The sequence below is a fragment of the Pleurodeles waltl genome, chromosome 2_2 (genome assembly GCF_031143425.1).
Source record: "Pleurodeles waltl isolate 20211129_DDA chromosome 2_2, aPleWal1.hap1.20221129, whole genome shotgun sequence".
Taxonomy (NCBI): Eukaryota; Metazoa; Chordata; class Amphibia; order Caudata; family Salamandridae; genus Pleurodeles; species Pleurodeles waltl.
This window is the reverse complement of record NC_090439.1, coordinates 1,012,793,722-1,012,816,024: the sequence shown is the minus strand read 5'-3', so window position 1 is coordinate 1,012,816,024 and position 22,303 is coordinate 1,012,793,722. Positions and strand designations below refer to the sequence as shown.

Sequence of the window (22,303 nt, the reverse complement as noted above, 5' to 3'; positions counted from 1 at the left end):
TAAGGCCTCCACAATCATGTTATCTGAGCTGCACATTTTATTACTAAGGTTAGGAATTTCTTTTAGGAACTAAAACTACTTCTAGTTACCTACCCCTAACTATAGTAACTTTTACATCTAAAAAGAAATGCTTAAGGGGACTTAACCAAGGCTCTAGTAGGACTTTTAAAAAGTTAGAAAAAAATGGACAATTAAAAAATCAATTGAATCTAAAGGCAATTTTGGAACTTAGTCGTGTGATCAGATATTGGCTGAGTAGCCAAGCAAATGGAGTCGTAAATCTCACCGCTGCCACCAATGTAGAAAGCTGGCTCTTTATACACTATACCAAAATGAGGTATTGTGTGTACAGAGTCCAGGGGTTTCCCAGAGGCTTAACAGAGGCTAAAGTAGATAGTACTAATGCTCTCTTTTGTGGTAGTGTGGTCGAGCAGTTATTCTTATCCGCCTTCGACAGAGCCTACTTACCCCAAGTTGGATTCAGACCCTTATTATTATGGGTACGAATATGAGGAAGGATTGGATGGTTGCACTGGACCCTTTTGAATACCAACTACAAAAATCCGACTTGGACTGGGCATAGGAATCGGGTGAGGTTAGTGGTCTGGATACCTCTCCAGGCGCTGGCATGCTTTCTCCTCCTACCGCAGCTACAGCAGAGGGAGCCTCTTACTCAGTGGTGGTCAGTAGGGCTGCTGAGGTCCTTGGTCTAGAGCTTCCCACTGTGGCAGTCAGGACTAACCTCCTGACAGAGGTGCTTCAGCCTGGGGCTTCCACTTCGGAGCCTCTCCTTCCATTTAATGAAGCCCTCACTGATGTGCTTCTTGATATGAGGTCCACACCCAGCACAGGGCTCCTGTGAATAGGACAATTGCCTGCCAACATCGGCCTGCCCCGAACGACCCTAAGTTCCGATCCCCACGACTGAAAGCCTTGTCATACACGCATCCTCATCATCTGGCACATTTCCATCCGCTCCCCTGGATATGAAATCAAAGCGACTGGATGAACTTATAAAGAAGATCTTTTCTTCCCTTGTCTGGCATTGTGGTCTGTGAACGTTGCTTGCCTTTTGGGCTGCTACACCCATTCACTGTGGGATACGATCTCACAGGTATTGCCGCAGGTCCTGTAGGAGGACCGGGCCATCATCTCCCAAGCCGACCAACTCTCTGGGCAGATCAGTTGCGTCGATGGTGGCCTTGAGTCGCCACGTCTGGTTGAGGACGTCTGATTTCTTGGGGATGTCCAACAATCTCTTATGAATGTGCCCTGTGATGGCACTTTGGAGACAAAGCGGACTCTGCCCTTGAGAGTTTCAAGGAGTCTCGAGCAACAGCTAGGTCCCTTGGCCTAGTGACTGCTTCTCGCCCACCACAGTCTGCTTTTTGCCTCTTTCGTGGCCATGGCAGGGGCGCCCTGATGCGTCCTTATCCTGCCACCCAGCCACTGCATGGCCCTGTACGCAAACTCCCACTGGCTCGTGGGTTAGGGACCCAGAGGTCTGCCCAGATCACCCCTGCTGCAGCCTCCAAACCTTCCTAGACCGTCCCCCCATCTCAAACCAGTTGGAGGGAGGATCCACCATCACCTGCCCCACTGGGAATCCATCACGACGGACAGGTGGGTTTTGCAGATTGTCCAAAGGGGATACTCCCTCCCCTTCGAGACTGCCTCTCTGGGCATGCCACCATCCTACAGCCGCTTACTGGAGGAATCATCTGCACTTCTCTGCAAGAAAGTCGCATCTCTGGCCAAGGGAGCCAACGGTCCCTGCACCAGAGGTAGGTTGTGATTGTGTAGGAAGTTGGATCTGTATATACTTTATCCAAATTTTGTATAGTATGCACAGACTCCTGAGGTTTCCCAGAGGCTTAACAGATGCTAAAGTAAACAATACTAATTCTCTCTTTTGTGGTAGTGTGGTAGAACAGTTAGGCTTATCAGAGGGTAATGCAAAGCATTTGTTGTACACACACAGGCAATACATGAAGCACACACTCCGTGACTAACTCCAGGCCAGTTGAAAAACAACTTGCACAACTCTGGACCCAACACTAGATGGCAAGAGTGTGCAGACTATGTGAATCTGCAGCACTACATGCCACAAACACATGCCTACTGGGTAAGTAACATTTTCCTTTCTGCTCAACTGTCTTTTCCATTCTCTACTTCTTTGTCTACTAGAATGCCATATTTTGTTTGTTTTACTCACTGTGTCATGTATTTGTAATGCTGAAGATTACTGTTGCTGCTAACGTGTTTTAACTTTCTGTTCCTCAATGTTTACATTTTTAGTGGGAATCTTGATAAACAGACTGAAAGGGGGAATACTGCATTACACTACTGCAGTCGGTACAATAAACCAGAATGTCTGAAACTGGTTTTGCGGGGAAAGCCAACTATAGATATTGGTAAGAATAAAGCATTACTGTTTAAAAGTACCTTTGACCTGAAATATCTGATAGAGGCTTCTAGCTGCAGATTCCTTATCTTTGAATTTCCCAGGTGTCAGACTGGATCTGGAAATGTTTTGCGTGAGCAGAAGCACTGCGCACTTTCAGGTGGCTTCATTTGATTCCATTTGGCATAATTGGTGATGGAAGTGACGCGGTCACCTACATAGTCATAACCCAGGTGCAAAGACATCGGTTCTTTTCTTTCTGCATTAGTTAATGCTGATCCTGAGAAAAAGCTACCCCTCTGTCTCGTTTTGACAGGCTTTTTCAACACTTTTGATTAGTTTTTCAAAGAGTGTTATGGATGTGCTCCCATAAGGTAGGGTTTAGGCTGTGTGGCGCCTGTGACCGCAGCATTTTAATGAAATTTGTAAAGTGATCGATTGCCCACAGATGATTTGGCACTAGCTGTCTTGCTTTCCAGCAGACCAAGAAACAAGAAGTATTGAAGCTCATTCTGTATTGAACAACCAGGTTTTCAAAGCCTTCCTAAACATAAGTAGATTGGCCTTGGCTCTAATTTGCAGGGGAGAGAGAGTTCCAAGCTTTTGCAGCTCCAATTACAAAACTCCTTCCACCCTAGGAGGATCTTCTAAACCTGGAGACTACTGCACATTTGGCAGTTGTGGACTGTAATGTTCTACCTGGTACTTACCAGCAGAAACAGTTTTTACGCAAACCTGGACTTTGGTTATGTGATGCTTTATAAGCGGTACATAGAGCTTTGAAAGCAATTCTCTACCTTACTGTAAGCCATTGTAGCTTTCTAATAGATTTAGACACTGACTGATATTTTGGAATCTTATAGTCCGTTACAGTAGTCTATTTTAAAGAGTACTAGTGAGCTTACTATTGTTTTCTCCAGCTCTGAAGAAATAAAAGGTAGGATTTTTTTATGGTTCTTAATGTATGGAATGAAGAGGACGTCGCCACATTGATTTGATCACTGAAAGTGAGTTTGTTCTCAATTACTACCCCTAAATTCCAGGATTTAGATACTGGTGAGAGAATAACCCCTAAATTTTGCGGCCACCAACTAGGAGTCCAAAAGGATGCACAAGAGCCAAATTGCAGAATCTCTGTTTTTCCTGAATTCAATCTTAGACAGTTCCTATTTGCTCAGAAACTGACCATCACCATGCAGTCTTGAAATCTGGACCCTGTATTGTTTCCATCTTTGGCCACTGAGACAACAGTTTGAGTGTCGTCGGCATAAGATGTAAGGTAGAAAACATGTGTTCTGATTACTTCTGCTAATGGGGTTACAGACATTAAATAAGATAGCTCTAAGCAAGGATCCTGGGGGGGGGGCACAAGGGTGTGAGAAAGACAGGGAAATGGAATCACCTAATGCCATTGACTGTTCTCTGCCCATAAGTAATGAACTTAACAAGTCCCGGGCCGCCCCAGTAACACCAGTGGCGGTCAACCAATCTATCAGCAACCCATGATTAACAGTATCAAAGGCTGCTGATAGATCTAAGAGGATGAGGGCTGCTTTGCCTCCCTGATGCAGGGATCAGCTTATCTCCTCCATAGCTTTTATTAGTGCTAACTCCGTACTATGGCCACTGCAGAATCCAAATTGTGGTAGATCTAATGAAATATTATGCTGAATGTGATCTGACAATTGTTTGTTCATAATTGTTTCACTTTCGGCTGGTAAAGGTAACTGCGATAAGGGGCAATAACTAATTGTATCTAAAGGGCTGAGGTTGGGCTTCTTTTATTAATGAAAGCAGCGAGGCTCTCTTTCAAGTGGTAGGAAAGATCCCTATCTTAAAAAGGCTTCACTCAATTTGGAGGTCATAATATCCGAGGCCAGTTTGGTCATCTTAGGAGGAGACGGGTCAGAAGGGGAACCAGATTTAGCATTTGATCAGAGTCACCACTTCCACCAAGGTAGGAGGGGTGAACGTCTTCAGGAGTGAATCGCACTGTGTGTTTCTTGGTGAGTAGATCGAATTGCTCGAAGGAGGGGCCAGATTAGTGGAGGAAGAGGGACCAGACTTTGAGAATATTTTGTACACATCTTGGACTTAATGTTGAAGGAAGTCAGCTAAGGTATTGCAAAACCCTTAACTTGTGATATTTCTGTTGTTAGTTTTTGAACAGTCTGGAATAATTCCTTAGTAGATCTTTTTGCAGCTTCTATCATCTGTAACATAGTATTTTGTTTCCTTCTTAATCATGGCCTTGTAGTCCGCCAGACACTTTTTATATTTGATTTTTTTCTGACTCACTGTAATCTTTCTGCTACCTTTTTTCTTGTCTCCTACATATTTGATTTAGTTTTTAGATCCTCTGAAAACCAGGGGTCTGAAGGAATGGTCCTCCTGGGTTTAGACACTCTTACTGGGGCTAATAGATTGACAGCTCCTTTTAACCAATCTGTATAATTAGCTACTGCTATATCTCTAACCTGTGAGTTTTGCATAACTGACTCCTGTAGGGTCAAAATAAAGGTCTTCAGTTGGATTTTCTGCCAAGCCTGGGTGGTTACCGTTTGATGAGAAAGTCTTGCTCTGGAGTCTGTCGTTTTGACAGTCTAGTCCAAATAGAATGGGGCTGTGGTCTGTCCAGGTAAGAGGAAGAATACTAATACTGCCTAAGGCACTGTTGTTAACTGAAGATACCATCTAATGCATGTCCTACTTGGTGAGTGGGACCCTTGACCATTTGTGTAAGGCCTAGGCCTGAAATAGCCTTTCGGAGTGCCATTGTGTCATTATCTTCTAGTGTCTCTATGTAGGAAGCTGGTCTGGTGTGTGGTGAGCACCTATGGTGTTATTACCTTATACCAGGTCCAGATATCCCCTATTAATGAAGTGTAGGCAGTGTCTAGGAAGCCTAGGCTGTCCTAGAGGTAGCTGTTGATGAGTAGCCAAGACTTATCTAGGAGGCATGCAAAGCTTGTGCAATACCACTATAGTCACACAGCACTCACACACATGAAAGAATCACACAGTGTTACAACAATAAAGGTGCTTTATTATAGTAACACAAATACTGGAATACTGAATAGGCAATCCCCCAACTCGAGGCAAGTAAATATACTATTATATACACACTGGCAATCAGTAAATAGCATAGAAAGCAATAGGCATTGGTAAAAGCAATAGCAAATAGTGAGGGCCCTAGGGGAGGGCCAAATCATATACTAAAAACAAATGGAATATGAAAGGCAGACCCCCACCCAAGGAAGTGGAATCAGTAGAGGGGAGCTGGAGGAACTAGGAACCCCAAGAGTTGCGTACCAGAGGGACTCCCAGCAACCAGGAGAGCAGAGGTAAGTACCTGGTTTTGCCCAAAACCAACAGGAGGACTTTGGAAAAGGATTGTGGAAGACCCAACCAAGACTGGAGGAACCCAAAGGTAAGTCCTGACAGAAGAGGTCTTGCAAAGGAAGGGGACCAAGCCCAGTTAGCCGCAAGAGTTGCTGTGCACAGGGGTACTGTCCTGTAAGGAGAGGCAAGGGCTTACCATCTCCCAAGTTGGACAGCTGGTAGAGAGGACCAAGGGGACCACTCCAGACCACCACCCGTGATGCAAGATCCACGCACCTCCGGAGGAGAGAAGATCCATGCAGCCGGTCGTTGTTGCAGTTGATGCCTGCAGGTGCAGGGGAGTGACTCCTTCACTCCAAGGGAGATTCCTTCTTACTTCTTCTGCATGCTGATGACTCGTCACCCTCAAAGGATGCACAACCGGGACAATGTTTGCAGTTGCTGGAAGGAGCCGGAGAAACAATGTTGCAGAGCAGAGTCATGGCTGGAGTTGCAGACTGTCAGTTCCTGGAGGGTCCAGTTGCAGTCCCAGTGTCCAGAAGATGTAGTAAACGATGCAGAGGAGTCCTGCTGGAACTTTACACATCGAATCTGAGGACCAACCCAAGCGGGAGACCCTAAATAGCTTAGGAAGCGGGATTGGTCACCTAGCAGGGTGACCACCTATCAGAAGGGGGCTGTGACGTCACCTACCTGACCTGGCCACCTTGGATTCAAAATGGCAGAATGAAGTGGTCAACTTGAGGAGCTCTGGGCACCACCTAGAGGGTGGTGATGGACAGGGGAGTGCTCCCCTTTCCTTTTTCCAGTTTCGCACCAGAGCAAGGACCGTTGGACTGGTGCAAACTGGTTTATGCAAGGAGGCCACCAAATGTACCCTTCAAAACATACTGGGGGCTTGGGGAAGCTACCCTCCCGAGCCATGTAACATCTATTTCCAAGGGAGAGGATGTTGCCTCCCTCTCCCACAGGAAATCCTTTGTTCTGCCTTCCTCTGCCTTGAGCTGGTCAAGCAGCAGGAGGGCAGAAACCTGTCTCCCTCTCCCACAGGAAATCCTTTGTTCTGCCTTCCTCTGCCTGAGCTGGTCAAGCAGAGGGAGGGCAGAAACCTGTCTAAGGGGGTGGCAGCAGTGTCAGCTGCCTGGGAAAAACCTGGAAACTGGTAGGAGCAAAGCTTGGGGTCCTCTGAGGAGCTCCCCGAGTGCATGGAATCATACAACCAATACTGGCAACAGTATTGGGGTATTATTCCGAAATGTTTGATACCAAACATGCCCTGGTTCGGAGTTACCATTATGTAGCTGGACACAGGTAGTGGACCTGTGTCCAGTACACGTGTAAAATGGCTTCCCCGCACTTACGGAGTCCAGGGAAATGGAGCTGGAGTTCATAGGGGCACCTCTGCTCATGAAGGAGTGCCCTCACACACAGGTACTTGCACCCTGCCCTCTGGGCTAGGAGGGTCTGCCATAGGGGTGACTTGCAGTGACCTGTAGTGAAAGGGTGCATGCACCTTTTCTCGCAGGCTGTAGTGACAGGCCTTGCTCCCCCTGGTTCCCCAATGCCCTTGGTACCTAGGTACCATATGCTAGGGACTTACATGAGGGCACCAGTATACCAATTGTAGGGTGTACAAAGTCAGGAACAACCAACTTTAGAGGGAGAAAGCAGTCACTGGTTTCCTGGTTAGCTGGATCCCAGTGAACAAGTCAAAACACACTGACAGCAGGTAAAAAGTGGAGGTAACAATGCCAAAAAGAGGGTACTTTCCCACATAGGCCCTGCCCCAAACAGAGGGCAATAAGGCTAACCTTGTCCAAATGAGTCTTAATTGTCTAACTGAAAATATCTCGAGAGTCCATCTGCATTGTAATAGTAGCTCCCAGGTCTAGTGTCCACTGTATAGTCCATTCCCTGTAGGGATATAGACCACCTCAAAAGTTTGACATTTTCACCTTTCATTTGTTATAGAAGGGGCTTGTGCTCGGTTTGAACAAGGAATTGAGTGCCAAACAAGTATGGCCTCAGCTTCTTCAAAGCCCAAACTACAGCAAAGGCCTCCCTTTCTGTTGCTAACCAATGCTTTTCCCTGGGGGTCAAAATTCTGCTTATAAAAGCTACAGTTTCATCCTGGCCTTCTGTATTCAGTTGTGACAGTACTGCCCCAATCCCTACCTCAGAAGCATCTGTCTGTACTATGAATTTTTAGGAGTAGTCGGGGCTTCTTAAAATAGGAGCAGAGCACATGACCTGTTTATCATCAAAAGCTTTTTGGCAGCAAGCTATCCACAATACTTTCTTAGGCATTCTTTTAGAAGTGAGGTAATTTTGAGGGGCTACAATGGAGCCATAATTATTAATGAAACTTCTCTAGTACCCAGTGAGGCCTAAAAAGGCTATAACCTGGGTCTGTGTAGTAGGGGCAGTCCAATCCAGAATAGTCTGAATTGTCCCCTGTACTGGGTGAATCTGGCCTCCACCTACCAGGTGACCCAGATACACCACCTTCCCTTGCCCTATCTGGCACTTAGAGGCCTTGATAGTGAGCCCTGCCCTTTGCAGAGCCTCTAAAACATTCCCTCGCTGGACCAGGTGATCCTCCCAAGTGGAGCAAAAGACAGCTATGTCGTCAAGATAAGCAGCAGTGAAGCTTTCCAACCCTTGGAGAGCTTTATTCACTAGCCTCAGGAATGTGACAGGTGCATATTTCAACCCAGAGGGCATCACAGTGAGGTGATAGTGCCCACTAGGGGTGGTAAATGCTGTTTTTGGTTTAGCATCTGATAACTTGATCTGCAAGTAGCCAGCAGTCAGATCAAAGGTGCTCAGATACTTGGTAGAGCCCATCTGCCCTAGGGATAGGATGAGCATCTGTTTTAGTAACCTTGCTGAGACCTCTGTAGTCTACACAAAACCTAATTTCCCTTTTGCCATCCTGGATGTTGGGTTTTGGTACAAGCACTACAGGACTAGCCCAAGGGCTGTCTGAGGGCTCAATGACTCCTAGCTCTAGCATCTTCCGAACTTCAGACTTGATGCATTCCCTGACATGATCAGGCTGCCTGTAAATTTTGCTCTCAACAGGCAATCTGTCCCCTGTGTCAATGGTGTGTTCACACCATGTGGTCTGATCAGGTGTCAGGGAGAACAGTTCTGAGAACTGTCCTAGGCGATTTCTACAGTCCTCTTTTTGCCACTCAGAGAGGTAGTCAGCAAGCACTACCCCATCAGCTGAGCCATCAGCTGCACTGTGGAAGAGGAGGTCAGGGAGAGGGTCACTTTCTTCATGTCCCTCATCAGTTATAAGCAGAGTCATATCGGACCTGTCACAGTAGGGCTCGCACCGATTCACATAAAGCACCCTGTGGGGACTTCTGGGAGTGCCAAGGTCTACCAAGTAGGTAACTTCACCCTTTCTTTCCACAATGGTGTGGGGACCACTCCACTTGTCTTCTAGTGCCCTAGGAGCCTCAGGCTCCAGGACCCACACTTTCTTTCCTGGCTGTTAGACAGTTAGGACAGCTTTCTGGTCATGCCGTTGTTTCTGCAGCTCTTACCTGACCTGAAGGTTTTTAGTAGCCCTCTTCATGTACTCAGCCATCCTTGATCTGAGGCCAAGCACATAATCCACAATGTCTTGTTTGGGAGGCTTAAGGTGTTGTTCCCAGCCTTCTCTAACAAGAGCAACGGGGGACCCCCTAATATGATGCCCAAATAGAAGTTCAAATGAGCTGTAACCCACAACCTTCTGAGGGACTGCCCTGTAGGTGAAGAGGAGGCATGGTAACAGGACATCCCACCTCCTTCTGAGTTTTTCATAGAGTCCCATTATCATACCCTTGAGAGTTTTATTAAACCTCAACTAAGCCATTTGTTTCTGGGTGGTAAGGAGCGGTGAACTTGTAACATCACATTCCTTCCACATGGCATTCAGGTAAGCAGACATGAAGTTTGCACCCCTGTCTGATACCATCTCTTTAGGAAAGCCCACTCTTGAAAGGATACCAAGGAGAGCTTTTGCCACTGCAGGAGCTGTAGTGGTCCTAGGAGGAATGGCCTCTGGGTACCTGGTGACATGGTCCACTACCACCAGCATGAATCTGTTCCCAGAATCTGTTTGAGGGTTCAGGGGGGCATCAATGCCCACCACAACCCTTTCAAAGGGTACCCCGACCACAGGAACTGGAATTAACAGGGCCTTTGAAGTGCCACCTGTCTTGCCACTGGCTTGGCAGGTGACACACAAGCGACAAAACTCCTTTGTGTCTTCAGACATGTGGGACCAGTGAAAGTGTGGGAGAAGTCTGTCCCAAATCTTGCTTTGCCCCATGTGACCTTCTAGGGGAATCTCATGTGCCAAGGTCAACAGGAACTCCCTACATTTCAGAAGGATCACCAATCTCCTGGTGGCACCAGGTTTGAAATCCATTGACTCTGAATATAGGACATTGTTTTCCCAGTACACCTTATAGGTGCCACTGACATCCCCTGCCTCTTGTGCCGCAGCTTGCTGCCTCAGGCTCTCCAGGGTGGGACATGTCTGTTCCCTACTGAGCTCCACCCTGGTGCCCCCCCCTCACCCAAGAGCTCCACTGTGTCCACTTGCAGCTCCTATGGTGTAAGTTCCACCCAAGGAGTGGCTTCTTCTCCCTCAGGAGTTGAATCCTCACTGGAGGCTGGTTGAGGGGGTACATTTTTACCCCTCCTGCTCTTTGTTTTAGGAATCTCTTTGGCCATTGTTCCAGACTTCAAGGTTCCTTGCTCTTTTTGCTTCTTTGCCTTTCCTCTGGTGAGGGCAAAGATATGCCCTGGGATGCCCATCATTGCTGCATGGGTCTCCAATTCCACCTGAGCCCAAGCTGAAGTCTCCAAATAATTCCTAAGTAGACTGTAGTAGGTCTGAGGATACCACAACTGATTTAGGGCCAGTAACTCCCCCAACTGAAATCAGTAACTGCCATGGGGTGGCATAAAGTGTTATTATGAGCATCGATCACTTGGTGTGACCAAGAAGGTGTTTCTCAGGGGACACCAGTTATCAGTCACCATAGTGACACTGGCATCTGTGTCCCTCTAGGCCTCAGCCTCAACACCATTGAGTAGGGGATGCTGTTTGTACTTACCCATATTAAGGGGACAGGCAGCAAGGGTGACAAAATCAATGCCCCCCATCAGAGACCACCACAGCCCCAGTGGTCTCTCTAACTACCCCATACCCTACTACAGTCCCTAAGGTGAGCCCAGCTACACTTTTGGTCTGACTACTGTTAGTAGTCCCACCACTACTGCTGTTGCTAAGGGCACGTGGAGTTAGTAGTGTTGGAAGACTTGGGGCCTTAGGACAGGAACTGGCCCCTGCCCTATGGTCTTTATTTTTGCAAACATAGCACCAAAGTTTTTTGAAGTTGAAACAAGAGGAAGAGGATTTGTTCCAAGTGAAGAATATTTGTGTATGTATTTGTCCCCACCCTTGTCATGAGACCTACCTGCTTCCTTCTTTTTGTGGTCACCCCCTGTGTGAGTCTTTGTACTCACCCTGGTGTGGACCCACTTGTCAGCCTTCTTTCCCATTTCTTGGGGAAAGGTCAGATCAGAGTCCACCAGGTACTGATGCAGCTGATTAGATACACAGTTGTTTAAAGTTTTCTCTCTTAGAATTGTTATACAGGCCCTTTTAGTCACTTACTTTGGTCCCATGCAACCAACCTTCCGGAGCTTTCACCGACCAGTTCACAAAATCTACCCAATCTTGAGAGGGCACTTTCCTGGCCTCTCTGAACTAGATCCTGTACTTTTTAGTAGTTACACCAAACCCTTTTAACAGTGCTGCCTTTAGAACTGTGTAATTGTCTGCATCCTCTTCTCTGACAGGGAGGAGTCTGTCTCTACCTTTGTCAGAGTAGGAGAGCCACAAAATTGCTGCCCGCTTCCTTCGGGAGACCCTCTGTACCTTACCGGCCCTCTCCAAAGCAGTGAACAACTTGTAGATATCATCTCCCACCTTGTAAGGTGGGACTACCTTGTTCAAGTTCCTAGAGTCAAAAGAGTTCTCCTTGACCCTGGTGTCCCTGAAATTTTAATTTAAACTGCTGCCACCATGGGGTGCTAACCCCAAGCCCTGTCTTTCCCTCTCCACTGCCACAGCTTCCCTATCTAGGGCGAGCTGCTGCTACTTCAGCCTCAGCTTGGCTTCCTCCAACCTCAGTTGTCTAAGCTCCCTTTCTAGGGAGGCTTCCCCTGAAGTGGAGTAGTGGGTCCCCTCAGAGAGAAAGGAGACAGGGGAATGGACAGGGGAGGATCTAGCCCTCCTCTTGGGAGTTCGCTGAACCAATCCTTTAGGAGTAATGGTGGGCCTACTGGCATGACCCCCCTTCTCACTACCTGCAGTAGTCCTAGCAGGGCTGTGGTGTTCCCCAGGTTCTTTCCTCCACAGTGTAGCTCAATTCTACCCTTTCTAGGACTGGACGATCAGCTTCTACTTCTTCCTCCTTCTGGCCACCAGCATTGTCCTGGTCAGCCTGGAGGAGTAAGCCAAGAAGCAGACTCTTGTTGGGGTTTCTCCCTGTCTTCAGATTCCTCTCAGCCCACATCTCCCTTAACTCTTGGAAAGTTAGAACCTCATACTGAGAGTCCGGGGCCTGAGAGGTGTGCTCTATTGAGGACATGATGTCTAGCTAGAGTGGTGTAGGAGTCCCTAACTACACTTAACACTAGCCTCCCAGCAAAGTTTGGAGCAAGACTCTGCCAGGCCCTAGCTTACCCAAACTGAGGAGACTAGAATTCTAACACTAAGTGTAAAGTGTACCTACAGATAGTAATTCAGGCTTTTCAAAGTCTCCTGGCTCAATTGCAGGAGAATCATACTTACACAGTGAAACTAGTGATGCAACTATTAGGGATTATGGCGTCATTATCGTTCCTCATGCAAGACTACACATGCGTCCACTATGGCAGTCGGTCTCATCAGTGGTCTCAGTCACAGCTCATCTTCAGGATCTAGGGGGTCATTACAACCCTGGCGGACGGTGTTAAAGCGGCGGTAAGACCGCCAACAGGCTGGCGGTCTTTTTTTTTTAGTATTATGACCATGGCGCTCCACCGTTTCGCCCGCCAGGGCGGAGACAACCGCTGGGCTGGAGACCTGGGTCTCCAGCCCGGCGGGCGTCACAATACCGCCGCCGGTATTTCGACCCGGCTTACCGCCGTGGATTTCCAACGGTAGGAACTGCCATGAAATCCATGGCGGTAAGCCCTATCAGTGCCAGGGAATTCCTTCCCTGGCACTGATAGGGGTCTCCCCCACCCCCCCCACCCCGACTACCTCCCCTACACCCCCTACCACCCCCCCCTCCCCACCCCGACCCCCAACATAACTCACACACACGACACGCATGCAGGCACCACCAATACACATACACGCACACACACACCAACATACATGCCTACATCCACACACTGTCAGACACGCACACCCATATACAGACATACACGCACACATCCATACAGACAGACACGCACTCACCCCCCCCTCTACATACACAGACGCACAACCCCCATGCACCCACACTACACACAACACCCCCCCACCCCCCTCCCCTAACGGACGATCGACTTACCTTGTCCGTCGATCCTCCGGGAGGGGACGGGAGCCATGGGGGCAGCTCCGCCGACACCACACCGCCGCGCCGAATCACAGGACGTGATTCGCTGGGTGGTGTTCTGTTGGAGTGGCGGTGGAGGTGGAGCAACCTCCACTTGCCCGCCAGTATGGCTGTTGGCGGCTCTCCGTCGTAAAAAGAATGGAGAGCAGCCAACAGTCATAATACGCTGAGCGGCAAACCGCCACTACTGGCGGTATTCCGCACGGCGGTCCCTCGGCGGTTTCGTTAAAAGACCGCCGAGGTTGTAACGATCCCCCTAGTGTTGTTAGACCGCCAGGCTCACTGCTCTCTACAATGGTGGAATCCTACCAACCTTTCTAAAAGGCAGCCCTTTCAAGACCCTGTGCCTCAGATCACTCTCACAACAGATGCATCATAGATGGGTTGGGGAGCTCACCTCAACAACCTTACAATACAAGGGAAATGGGATTCCATTCAAGAAACTTATCACATCAACTATTTGGAATTGCGAGCAGTCTTCCTAGCGCTCGAAGCATTTCTTACACAAATCTCTCACAAAGTGGTTCTGGTCTATACAGACAACATGACAACCATGTATTATCTGCTGAAATGGGGGTAGGAAGGCACTCATCTCAATTTTCTCTTCTGGCTCAGACAATTTGGAAGTGTGTGATTCACAATCATATTTAATTACTGGCAGAATATTTCTCAGAAATGGACAATCAGTTTGCATACCTATTAAGCAGGACGGAGCAACAAGTCCATGCATGGGAAATTCACCCATAAGTACTTCCCAATACTTTCACCTTTGGGGAACACCAGAGATAGATCTCTTCGCCACCGCAGAAAACTCAAAATGCCAAAACTTCGTGTCCAGATACCCACACCCTCAGCACAAGGGCAATGCTCTTTGGATGAATTGGCCAGCGATATTTGCTTAGGCTTTTCCGCCTCGCCCACTCATTCCATTTCTGGTTCGCAAACTGAGACAAACATCAGTCACCATGATCCTTGTAGCTCCCACAACGGAAAGTCAACCTTGGTGCACAACACTTCTGGATCTGTCTGTGGTTCCCCATCACAAACTTCTCAACAGACCAGATCTTTTGACTCAAAAGAGATATCAAATCATACATCCAGCCACAAAACACTCAGGCCCTCATTCTAACCTCGGCGGTCTCAGACCGCCGGGGCCAGGGTCGGCGGGAGCACCGCCGACAGACCGGCGGTGCCCCGCAGGGCATTCTGACCGCGGCGGTTTGGCCGCGGTCAGAAAGGGTAAACCGTCGGTCTCCCGCCGGTTTACCGCTGCCCTTAGAATCCCCCATGGCGGCGCAGCTTGCTGCGCCGCCATGAGGGATTCTGACACCCCCTACCGCCATCCTGTTCCTGGCGGTTCGCCCGCCAGGAACAGGATGGCAGTAGGGGGTGCCGCAGGGCCCCTGGGGGCCCCACAAAGTATTTCAGTGTCTGCCTAGCAGACACTGAAATACGCGACGGGTGCAACTGCACCCGTCGCACCTTCCCACTCCGCCGGCTCAATTCTGAGCCGGCATCTTAGTGGGAAGGTTGATTTGCCCTGGGCTGGCGGGCGGCCTTTTGGCGGCCGCCCGCAAGCCCAGGGCAAATCCCAAAATACCCTCAGCGGTCTTTCGACCGCGGAGCGGTATTTTGGTGGGGGAACTTCGGCGGGCGGCCTCCGCCGCCTGCCGAAGTTAGAATCACCCCCTCAGTCTTGCGCTATGGCTCCTGAAATCTTAGAGTTTGGATATTTAAAACATCCCCCTGAATGTATAGATATTCTTAGGGAGGCACGTAAATCTACAACTAGACAGTGTTATGCTGCAAAATGGAAACCTTTTGTATGCTATTGTCAACCTAAACACATTGATCCACTTAAAGCGTCAGTAAAAGACATAGTTTATCTGCTACATTTACAAAAAGACAAATTAGCATATTCATATATTAGACTACATTTAGGAGCTGTAGCTGCTTACCTTCAAAACAGACAACATATTTCTTTGTTCAGAATTCCTGTAATTGAGGCATTCATGGAAGGACGTACGTGTTATTCCACTCAGGGTTCCTCCAGCTCCAGTTTAAAACCTTAACATTGTCCTTTCTAGACATATAGGTCCACCGTTTGAACATATGTACTCCTGTTCATTACAATTTCTTTCATGCAAAGTTGCCTTTTTGGTAGCTATCGCTTCTCTACGACATATGATATACAAGCTTTCACTTTAGAGGAACCTTTTTTCCAAGTACGTAAAGATAGAGTACTCCTTAGGACAAACCCTAAATTTCTCCCAAAAGTCGTTTCACCATTTCACGTTAACCAACCAGTTGAACTACCTGTATTTTTCCCACAGCCTGACACAGTCGCTGAAAGAGCTATGCACATGCTAGATGTTAAACAAGCTCTTATGTATTACACTGACAGGACTCAAAGTTTTAGAAAATCTAAACAACTGTTTGTAGCATTTTCAATGCGACACAAGGGCAATCTGATTTCTAAAAGTAGAATAGCTATATGGATATTCAAGCGTTTTCAAATTTGTTATCTCAAAGCTAAAACTCAATTACCAACACATCCTAAAGCGCACTCTACCAGGAAAAAAGGCTCTTCTATGGATTTTTTTAGGGAACATTCCAAAAGCAGATATTTGTAAAGCTGCTACTTGGTCTACACTACACACATTTACGAAACACTATTGTGTAGATGTTTTAGGTCACCAACAGGCAAATGTTGACCAAGCAGTCCTCTGGAGACTTTTTCAAGCTACTCCGACTCCTTCAGGCTAGCCATCTCTTAATTGGAGGGGACTGCTTTACAGTCTAAGCAAAGCATGTGTATCTACAGCCACACATGCCATAGAACGAAACTTTTTACTTACCCAGTGGACATCTGTTCATGGCATGTAGTGCTGTAGATTCACATGCACCCTCCCTTCTCCCCAGAAGCTTGTAGTTGTTGTAGTGAAAAATATTGTACATCTGTGTATAGACTGCATGGACCTCTTTTTTTTATTTACTATCTATCTATACATAAACACTTTACCTCACCTGCCTGCTGGAAAATAATCTAACAAAGGACTCGATGCTCATGCGCACTATCACCGAGATGAAGAGTCACTCATGACTCGAAAACATTCTCTGAAAAAAAAAAAACTTGTAACACTCTGAGCCTAGCACTAAATGGCGGACTTATGCAAAGCACGTGAATCTTCAACACTACATGGCACTAACAGATGTCTACTGGGTAAGTAACATTTTATTTTTCTAACTCTGGTGTGGTTCCTTCTTATGTGTAAATCTCTAACTGACTTTGTGGTTATTGCAATTGCTTTATATCCTCCCGAATCTCCACAGCTACCCTTTGAGAGCTTTCGTTATTAGGAAACACATATACTATCACTAAGGCTTGCCTGGACTCAGTGCAGGGTGCATCACCTATAAGTGTACACCATATATTGAGCCAGCCTCCTACACCATTATTCCCACACTCTATGGGAGACAGTTGTGCAAGTGCTGCCACAGGTCCCGGAGGAGGTCGGGCTGTGCTCTCAGGGTGTTGCAGATGGGAGAGATGCAGCAAAGTTCACAATACATTGGTGACTTGAAACAACAAACTCGCTAGGCAGAGTGGTTTCCATGACAGTGGCCCTGAGACGCCTCGCCTGGCTGAGGACATCTGGCTTTTCAGGGGATGTCCGAGCCTCCCTTACGGACATGCCCTTTTATGGCACCCATCTCGTTGGAGACCAAGCAGATTCAGCGCTCAAGGGTTTTAAGGACTCCCGGGCTACGGCCAGGTCCTTGGGCCTCACAGCGGCGCCCCCATCCCCCTCCATCTGCCTTTTGCTCCTTTCTTGCCTACTGAAGGGGCTACCAGCCGTGCCAATTCCCGCCCAGCCACTGTGCTGTGCATGCGTCCTTTGTATGGATGAAGGCACAGGACCCACCGACATTGTGGGTCAGGTGGCCCGCTGTCTGGTCAATCCACCCCCCCAAATAGCTGCAGCCTCTAAGCCCTCCTAGTCTGCCCTCTTTAACACCATGGGCACTCAGTTGGTGGCAGGATTTGCCGTCATCTGTCCCACTGTTACACCTGACTCCCTCTCATATGCTCCCATTCATTGGAGCTCTTCTGGACACAATGCATTTTCGGGCTTATCCTCACAAGCAGCGACTCCAGGATTTTCAGGCTATGATAACGATGTTTCAGCCTCTATCCTGGATTTCGGTGAGACTGACTCTGCAGATGTTAGGTCTCCTGGCCTCCTGCACTTGCTGGTGACACATGTCAATGCAGTGGAGGTGGATTTTGCCTTCCTCCCTGGCAAGTTATATCACGGTATTACAATCCCGAAAGGTCAAGAGTTTTATGATGATTTGTCTGAGTGGAGCACCTGGGGGACTGAGGGCGGGGTAGAGGGAACTGGAATTTTTCTTGGCAAAATGAAGTAATGATTGAAATGATTTTTTCATGTAACATGTTGGTACATTGCACATTTTGATGACTACAACAACCAAAATTCTCCAACATTTCACAATTGGCTATTATGTGCTGGAACATAAAAAGTTTTTACTTGCTATACAGGTCTAATCAATATTCACCACTCAAACTAATTAAATTACGGATTGGTGTATGATTTTTGGCACATCTAATAATTTGACGTTACGGGCACAGTTTACAATGTTAATACGATAGTTTAAATAATTGGTGAGGAAAAACTGTGACATATGATTTATGGCTTTAATCATGCCTGAATTGATGGGAGTGAAATGAGAAATTAAAAGGTATAATAGTGATGATTAGTATTCACATGTAAGGTACATCGTAATTTTCTATTGTTGTCCAAAGTAGAAAGAATTTTGCTAATTTGAGATTGGCTCTTTGCTGCGGGTTTGTTCACTTTACTAAGTATTGTTCGATGATGTGTAACAGATATGGACGCTAGTCCGTTTTTTGTTTCTGCGATGAAAGGCTTGAATTGACCTCGGAAGCATATTTAACTGCCGGGTGAATGTGACGCGTTGTGCGTACTCGCAACATGGCGTCTCTTCCCATTGCATGCCGTCCTGGAATATCGTCCGCTGTACTCAGGTAATCTAATTGCGATAGGGTAGCGTTACTAAGAGGTTTTATTTGTTTTAGAAGGGTACTAATGGCAAAATATTTTTCACATAGATCCGCATCGGGGTTCTCTGATCAACGCACTGTACGTACTCGTTACACGGCGTCTTTCATTTCCGATTGTTGATTAAATAACCGTCCGTACTAGCCAGGTGAGCAATTAAGTTAGGGCACCTTTATTAAAAGGTTATATTTACTTTGGAAGGTAACTAATGGTATATTATTGTATATATAGGTTCGCATTGGAGTTTTCTGTATTATAATGTACGAATTAAGTTCATGGAAATCTCATCTTTAATACTATTATTGGAAGATATAATCGAGGTATTTTATGTGAGACTACTTATATTTGATAAAAACATGATTTTGGTCGCCATATGAAGATATCTCATTGAGATTTGATGTTTTTAATACTAGAGACGGAGAACTAGAGTCAAGTGGTGAGTATTCAAATAGCAAGACAGGCTTGGCCAATTAGTAACGTAAATCTTGGACTCTAATCTAAGGCACCAGTAATAAATATGGGATTGTATCGGACACTGGTTGGTAGTGCACTTTATGATTGGTCATTTCAGTGCATTATAACTTACAGAGGGCTTGCAACACGTTGGTGTGTAGTTAATAACAAGGAAGGGTTTTGTTTATTATTCGGAGGAGTGTATTTTGTGGTGTTCATCACTTTGATATATTAACATATGTTGGAAGTTGGATATTACACAATTCTCTTTTTAGGTGTACTATAGACGTTTGGGATTGATGCCCCAATGGTGTTTGATTTCACCCCTTGTCATCTTTGCATATGATCTAAATATCTTTCCATTATAAATAAGAGTGCCTTGTCGGGGTTACTCAGTGCTTTTACATTTTTTCTTTGTTGGGATCTTTGGAAACTTTTTGAACCTTTAAGTTGGAGCATTTTGGGTTTTTTTGAAAAATTTTACATTTAATTTGTTTACAATTTTTTAGCCCTGAAGAAGTCGTTTGGTCTGGGAGAAAACAATGTCCCGTGACGAAACACGTGTTGGCTTGAATTGTAAAATCATGGACGGGCTACAAGCTTAAATTTTAACATGGACGGGCTACAATGAATGTTTGAATCGATTGTTACAAATTGAAATCATACCAAAAATTGTTTTGAATCAGAATACTACTAATGAACGACAATATACGTTTGGATTTGATTTGATAAATTGAAATTATATCAAAATTGATTTTTCTGTTTGAATTGTACTTATCAATATTGAATTCTAACACCATTTGAGAGGTACCGCACACTGTTGTGTTTAGGTTTGAGGTTCTATTGAACCTTTTGGAGGGTTGGGTGATTACCCTCATGCAGGCACCCTCTTTTCTTGAGATCTCCAGTCTATTTGAATCCTGAGCGCCTTGTGAACCCTAGCATTTCACCCCATTAGTAAGTTCATTTAGAGGTGGGTGGAAGCCTTGGTTCCAGAGATCTGTGGGCTCTTCTCAGTGACCAACATCTCGGAAAAGGCAAACTGGAAAAATATATCAAGCATTAGTTCTTCCATGGAGGGCTGCCTGTTTTTTGCTTCTATCCCTGGTACTGTTTTTTCTAACATATTTCCTTTCTTTAACATGACCAAGCATCCATCATCAGTAATTTTTTTGCTGTCCAGTGCTGGGAAGCCGTTTGTTTGATCCCCCAGCTCAGTCTGCGGCATCTTGAAGTGGGATGTGAGGTTATCCAGCTTGCCATTAATAGCACTAAGGGTTTGCCTCATCTCAAGTAATATCCTTTAACATCGTTGTTCCCTGACCCTGCTGTCTGGGCCACACCATGTGTTTCTTTGGTTGTCAGTGTTGACATGGCGGGTAGAGAAGCCTGTTGCCACACTTGTGTCATCCTAAGTGGAACAAGATAAAACTTGTCTCCCAGCTTGCCACTAAAGTCTGGGAGAGCAGTTTAAAACACCTAACTCGACTTTGCATTTTAAAGCAATGGCAAAGCCCAAACCTTCCTTTTTAATATACCTCACCTCAATAAAGTATGCCTACAGAGTCCTAAGGCAGGGTGTTAAAGAGTAGAACATGTGTTTTACACGATCTGACAGTAAAACCCTCAATTGTCATTTTTACTGTGAGAGAGACTAATAGCCCAATTGGGTACATGGGTGCGGGCTAACCTCAAAATGGGACTACTAAAGTTGGTGCTTCAAGTTATCCAAGAACTCATCACATTAAACCTCACTTGATGCCCAAAGTCGAATCTAATGTAACTTTTTGCTACATGCAACTTTTAGAAATTTGCATGTAGCTTTTTGCTACATGCAACTTTTAGAAATTTGCTACTCTCTTCCCAGCTTTCTCAGTGTTGGCCAAGAAATAGCCATCTGCTGGCCTGGGGAAATGTGTAAACAATTCCCAGGACAGGTAACAACTGAGGCCTTCCGTTGGAGGGAAGTATTACCTTCCTTTGGCAGGAAGCTACACAAGTTATTAGCCCAAAAGGCCTGTACAAAGGGAAACTACCTCGAAGGTCAAATGGTGAAGACACTCGAGAGGGGCTGCTCTTTTCTCTGGGTAGACCAGTGCTTAATTTGTGCTTGTTGTTTCCGATGATGAGCACCAGCATTTATTTTTGAGGGCCTGGGCTTATTCTTCCGCCTCAAGCATTTGCTGTGAGCAAAAGACACATATGGGGAAAGACGGAGGAAGAGAAAAACGAAAAAGCGTCACAAAGGTAGAAAGTAGAAAGCTGCAAGAGTGAGCAGAAGGGGCAGGGAGTGGGTGCAAATGGATTGAAGGGGCCCGAGATGGCTTCAGGATTACGCGGCCTCAGTATTCCATGTTCCCACATTTAATTGCAGCAGCCGCGTGTTTAAGAAGAGGGCTTTGAGCACTGGCACCTTTTTATTTACAGGTTGGTGTCAGGGACAGAGATGGGAAAACACTGTCCAAACTAATTTGTTCATGGGCGTGTAGCCATTTCTCTAGGGTAGGCTACTGAGCTCCACACTCCGAGAGGCCACCTCATTTTGAGAAGGAGGCAGGATGGAGCACTCTTGAATAGCTATATGCCACAATTCACAGTAAATTGTCATCAGGCAGGAGGGAACCAGTTAGTTCTTTGGGTGTTGACCACAACCTCCCCTAAAGGCACTTTCTGGGCATAAAAAAAGGCAGCCATGGCCTCTAAAACTCAGATCTCACTTAAACTGGAGAAGAGGACCGAAGAAGGACTGCCCTGCTCACCTTGGACATGGCAAAGGCAGGTTACACTGTAGTTGGACTGCAATTACTGCTCCTTGGGTTAGTGAAAGAAAGCACCATGCCTGCTGTGTTCTGCTTGAGGGGAAAATGTCCCCGTGCTCCACCCAGAAGGGAAGACTCCAAGAGTCAGTTGGCTGACTTTATGTTCACAGCGCAAACACAAAATCTGAAGAAGCCTATCTGGCGAGTTGGTAGCTGAGAACACTGGGTCATCGCTGTTCACCCTCAAACAGCCAAGAAGATCGAGACCCGATACTTAAAATCTGCCCCTGAATCTGCAGACCCAGGAGAAGGAAACCGCTTGCCTCATTGTGCCGGGCAACAAGTAGTCCAGTGGCAACTGGACTTTGGCTGAACCTGAGAGGACTTCGAGGGACGTTGACCCCTGTGGCCAAAGTGACCTAACCAAGACTGTGGACTGAGTAGTAGCCCCAGGAGGACACCCATCGGGTGCACAGCATCTTCAGCATCCTGCATCTCTTGCATCAGGACCACACCATTGAAGTTAATGGCAATTAGTCACTAACAGTGGGACTGGACTGGATGCTGCTTTTCTCGTGA

The 22,303-nt window shown here is 46.6% G+C and overlaps 1 protein-coding gene across 6 annotated transcripts in view; it reads left to right on the top strand.

Moving 5' to 3' along the window:
- Nucleotides 1–22,303, top strand: part of ASAP1 (ArfGAP with SH3 domain, ankyrin repeat and PH domain 1) — a 1,537,410-nt gene that overhangs the window by 1,144,646 nt on the left and 370,461 nt on the right. For all 6 annotated transcript variants that reach the window (XM_069220757.1, XM_069220758.1, XM_069220756.1 and 3 more), the window contains one exon: nt 2,299–2,414. In XM_069220757.1, coding sequence (XP_069076858.1) covers nt 2,299–2,414 — 116 coding nt within the window. The remainder of the gene's footprint in view (nt 1–2,298; nt 2,415–22,303) is intronic.